The sequence below is a fragment of the Cryptomeria japonica genome, chromosome 6 (assembly GCF_030272615.1).
Source record: "Cryptomeria japonica chromosome 6, Sugi_1.0, whole genome shotgun sequence".
NCBI classification, from domain to species: domain Eukaryota; kingdom Viridiplantae; phylum Streptophyta; class Pinopsida; order Cupressales; family Cupressaceae; genus Cryptomeria; species Cryptomeria japonica.
The window spans coordinates 261,318,079-261,322,288 of record NC_081410.1 but is presented as its reverse complement, the minus strand read 5'-3'; the positions used below and the strand labels follow the sequence as shown (position 1 = coordinate 261,322,288).

The window sequence follows — 4,210 nt, the reverse complement described above, 5'->3', positions numbered from 1 at the left end:
GATCTGAAACATTGGCAATGCAAAAATTTACACGATCAAATCTAGAAAAACAAAATCAAATATTTCATTGGTAATTATTCCAATAAAAGTGTAATATATAGATATTGTGTTTTACATTAGCTTTGATGAGATTGATTATTATATATGTTTTGCAGAGTACTTTTGTTGTTTGCTTATATCATTATCTAATATGTTTGTGTTGGTTTTGTGTTTAGGATAGGCATGGCCTTTCCTTGTCTCAATCTAGACGTCAGAGGGGTGCTCATCATAAGGATGTCAATCCCTTGTGGTAACAAGGATGTTAACACCTTATTGTCTACATAATGTTTCCATCATGACATAAAGCATATTATGTAGAGATATGCATCACCCTACCACTCAACTTGTCTCAAAGACCCTCTTCCATTCCATTCAAATTATCAATACATTCATTTGCATGTGTTCAATATCATGTAACATCACACCTAATAACCACACATCATACAATACTTTTATATTTTTACTTTTTTAAAAATATTAACTAAAATTTACATGTTTTGTCCATAATAGTTTTGGCCATTTTGAAATTTCAATATGACATCAAATTTATTCTTTACTCTTATTTCCAAAACCAAACATCTCAACCCTTCACATCTAATTTCCAAAAACAACACTATCAATAATTCCGGATTGATAGCTTAAAAACCTGAACTGAATTCTTCTTCCAATTGTTCTAAGGAGTACAAGCCCTCTCAATAATTGCAAGGATTCCTCCTCCCTGGCGAAGGGAATTGTACAAAACTGATGCATTTTGTGAGGCTCTTTCTGCAAATCTCTGAAACAGGGATTCCACAACATGTTCTCCAAAATAAGAGGCAATGAGCACCTCCAGAATAGCTCTAAACTGCTTTGCCACCATCCTTCCAAAATCCACATCACTCTGAATCTTCATCTCCGTATCCATGCTCAAGAACTCCATCTTCTTCACAAGGAATGAACCATCCTCCTCAACCAGCTCTCTGACCTCCAGAGCAGAGGGAGAAAAGAATGGGAGGTTGAAGGAATCCCTTGTGGCCCTTTCTATCACTCCCTCACACACCATGTCCTTGAAGGCAAGCTCCAGGATATCTCCTACCGCTCCACTTCCGCCCTGCTGGCGTGGGCATGCACCTGCCCGCCCTGAAAAGAAGAGAAACATCCACCCCCCTTCAACTACTTCCTCTGCTCGTGCTCTCAGAAAACTCTTCAAATCCTCCTGAAATTGCCGCAGATACGCCTCTGCCACCTCCACCCGCCCCTCCTTTGATATGTACACACGATCGCCATTCCATGAGCTCGACATTTGGTTTTCCACTTCTGGGGGAACCTGCTCATTCTACCCATATTTTAAATATGCTTAAAACTACAAGTAGTTTGTTCAACTATATTAATTTTGCACAATTCATCAATTTCTGGATTCGATTGGATATTAGTTGTTACAAAAATTGAGATACAATCAAAATCAGTATCAAGTAGTTTGTTGTTTCAATTTTGGATTGCTCAAATAACATAGAAATACAAATTCTATTGAATTTAAATAGTACACTTTAAGTTTTAATTTGGTTAGATGGTTTATCTGAGATTGTTTTTCCAGTAGAGTTCATTTATCTGAAATCTCTTTTTCAATTATGCCTGTTCATCTAAAATCTCTTCTAGTAAGGTCCGCCTCTTTGAATTGTTTTGGCGGTTCATCTGAAATTGACTTATTTTGGTGGGCCTTGCTATAAAAGCAATTTTAAATGAGCCACCAATAAGATCCACCTATCTGAAATCACTTCTTCAATAGGGGTGGACCCTTCTAAAGAAGCAATTTCAAATGAGCCATCAGTATGGCCCTCCCAGATGAAGTTATTTCTTCAATAGAGATGGGTCTTAGTAAAGAAGTGATTTTAGATGATACATCAATAGAGTCCGCCTATTTGAAATTGCTTCTTCAATAGGAACCATCTATTACTAGAGAAATGATTTCAAATAATCCAACAGTAAGATCCACCTTTCTAAAATTGCTTCTTTAATAAGATCTGTCTAGTATTAGAAAAGTTCATATGATCTATCTTTTAGATTAATCTTACTAATAAAGAGATTTCAGATAATCTATCAATAAGATCAATATATTATAAATTACTTCTTTAGTAAGATCCACTTTTAGATCAATCTAACTAATCTAACAATTGTGGATGAACCACTTGAACAAATCAAAGTTGTAAATATACTATTTAATCATAAATAATAAAATTTCATAATCAAATGTGTGTAAACATACTCGTGAAAGCCAATGCAAACTGAAAGAGGAATGAATGAAATGGAGAGATGATCTGGGAAAGAGACGGTTGTGGAAGGAGCCTGCCACCCCTGCTGCAAAGTAGTGACATGCTTGTAATCTGCCATCAGGAGGCACTGACAATGGTAAGCTCTGGAAAAGCAAATTGAAGTCGTTGCAGGGGAGGTCAGAAAAGAAGACTTGCAAATCTGGCATGCCAATTCCCAGGGCCTTGTATTTCTTCTGCACTGCCCTGCAAATTATTTGAGCGACATGAAGCGTGTTGGGTCCAGCTGCACACCCTAGATCTGCTATGCAAAACCTCCCACAAGGAACCATCTTCATCTGACCGATGCTTTCTTCCAAATAAGGCTGTAGAATACGCAGGGAAATCTCCTAATAAAGCAATAGGGATTGGTAAGCTGTGAAGTTGTGAACTTAGAAACAAGAGAATTCAAAATCTTTAACTTTGAAATGGAAATTATATCTACCCCTTAGATTGCTTTGGTCTCATGAACATCCTTCGTTCATTCAAAACAAAACTGTAATCTTCATTGAACAGGAATTTCAAAAAATCTTTCTTCCATTCAAAACTGTAATCTTCAAAACTAAACAGAAATTCCAAATAACAAACAACATACACAGATGGACTGAAAAACTAAGATTACCCAGAGCTTTGAAATGGAAATTATACCTGATAACATGAATTTCTTGCATAGCTGCTATCTGTCTGTCCACCATTCATGCTCAGAACATTTTCTATTTTAAAATCCATGGACATTTTTGTTTAAATTTGATGTGGGCAATGGAGATTTATTTAAAATCCTTTCCTCCCTTTGTTGGGAATGACAAGGAGGCGACTAGAACTATTGCACTACCAATTATAGTGCTGCTGGATTTTGACGTGACCGACATTTCCCCCACTTTAATCTTAAAAACACTGTAAATTGCAGGGTGGCTCTTCATTTCTAATTGGGCAAAAATTTTAAAAACCATTTCACGTTTTCCCATGACCAATGTCTATGTTAATGCTCTGTGCTTTTAAGATTGTAAGGGAATAAAATCCGTTTTACACAGATCTGGACTAATTAAATAAATCCGATTAATTTTTTAATAAAGAACAAAGTAAATTTAGGTTGATAAATAAATAATGTGTGATAATTTAATAAAAAATAGGTGTATTTAGCTTTCAGATAATGATAAGAATTAATATGGGTTGGGGTTTGGTTTGATTGGCGAGAGCTTTTTGTGATAAAAGCATGAAATGACAGATTCAGGCTACCCTCAGCTTTGAAAAGATGAAAATGATAAGAATTATTATTAGCTATTTATAAAATTTTATGGTTAAGTATCAAAAAATAATGTGTATCATTTGATAAATGATTTGGGTTCCAACATCAATAAGTCGCATTACATGATTATGCACTTCAGATGTCATGATAAAAACATAACACCCAATGTGTGTGACGCCAATCAATCAAGCATGACAACACAAGTTGAAGACTTAATCACATGTTGTGTGATAAAGTCACCATAACATGCACTCGAGAGGGCAGAGACATCAAATACTAGTCTATGATCTCATTCTCTAGTGGGCAAGAGAATTAGAATGAGAGCAACACCCACTATGATCTCATTCTCTAGTGGGCACAAGGATTAGAATGAGAGAAACACCCACTATGGTCTCATTCTCTAGTGGGCACAAGGATTAGAATGAGAGAGCACGAGGATTAGAATGAGAGCAACACCCACTATGATCTCATTCTCTAGTGGGCACAAAGATTAGAATGAGAGAAACACCTACTGTGATCTCATTCTCTAGTGGGCACAAGGATTAGAACGAGAGAGCACGAGGATTAGAATGAGAGCAACACCCACTATGATCTCATTCTCTAGTGGGCACAAGGATTAGAATGAGAGAAACACCCACTA

General features: G+C 36.2%; 1 protein-coding gene across 1 annotated transcript; it reads right to left on the bottom strand.

The window, feature by feature from the left end:
* Nucleotides 1-603: 603 nt before the first annotated feature.
* On the bottom strand, nt 604-3,237 carry LOC131062579 (indole-3-acetate O-methyltransferase 1). The gene is made up of 3 exons (XM_057996273.1): nt 2,973-3,237; nt 2,282-2,674; nt 604-1,345 (listed from the first exon to the last, which is right to left on the bottom strand). Exons 1-3 carry the CDS (start codon nt 3,057-3,059, stop codon nt 713-715), a joined length of 1,113 nt encoding a protein of 370 aa, XP_057852256.1. The 5' UTR covers nt 3,060-3,237; the 3' UTR covers nt 604-712.
* Between the last annotated feature and the right edge of the window lie 973 nt (nt 3,238-4,210).

Excerpts from the sequence above, each read along its gene's own strand:
- LOC131062579 (XM_057996273.1), bottom strand. The coding sequence starts at position 3,059 with ATGTCCATGGATTTTAAAATAGAAAATGTTCTGAGCATGAATGGTGGA. Across the intron at positions 2,675-2,972 it reads CAAGAAATTCATGTTATCAG|GAGATTTCCCTGCGTATTCT; the intron begins GTATAATTTCCA and ends TTGCTTTATTAG. Across the intron at positions 1,346-2,281 it reads GTTTGCATTGGCTTTCACGA|GTTCCCCCAGAAGTGGAAAA; the intron begins GTATGTTTACAC and ends TAGAATGAGCAG.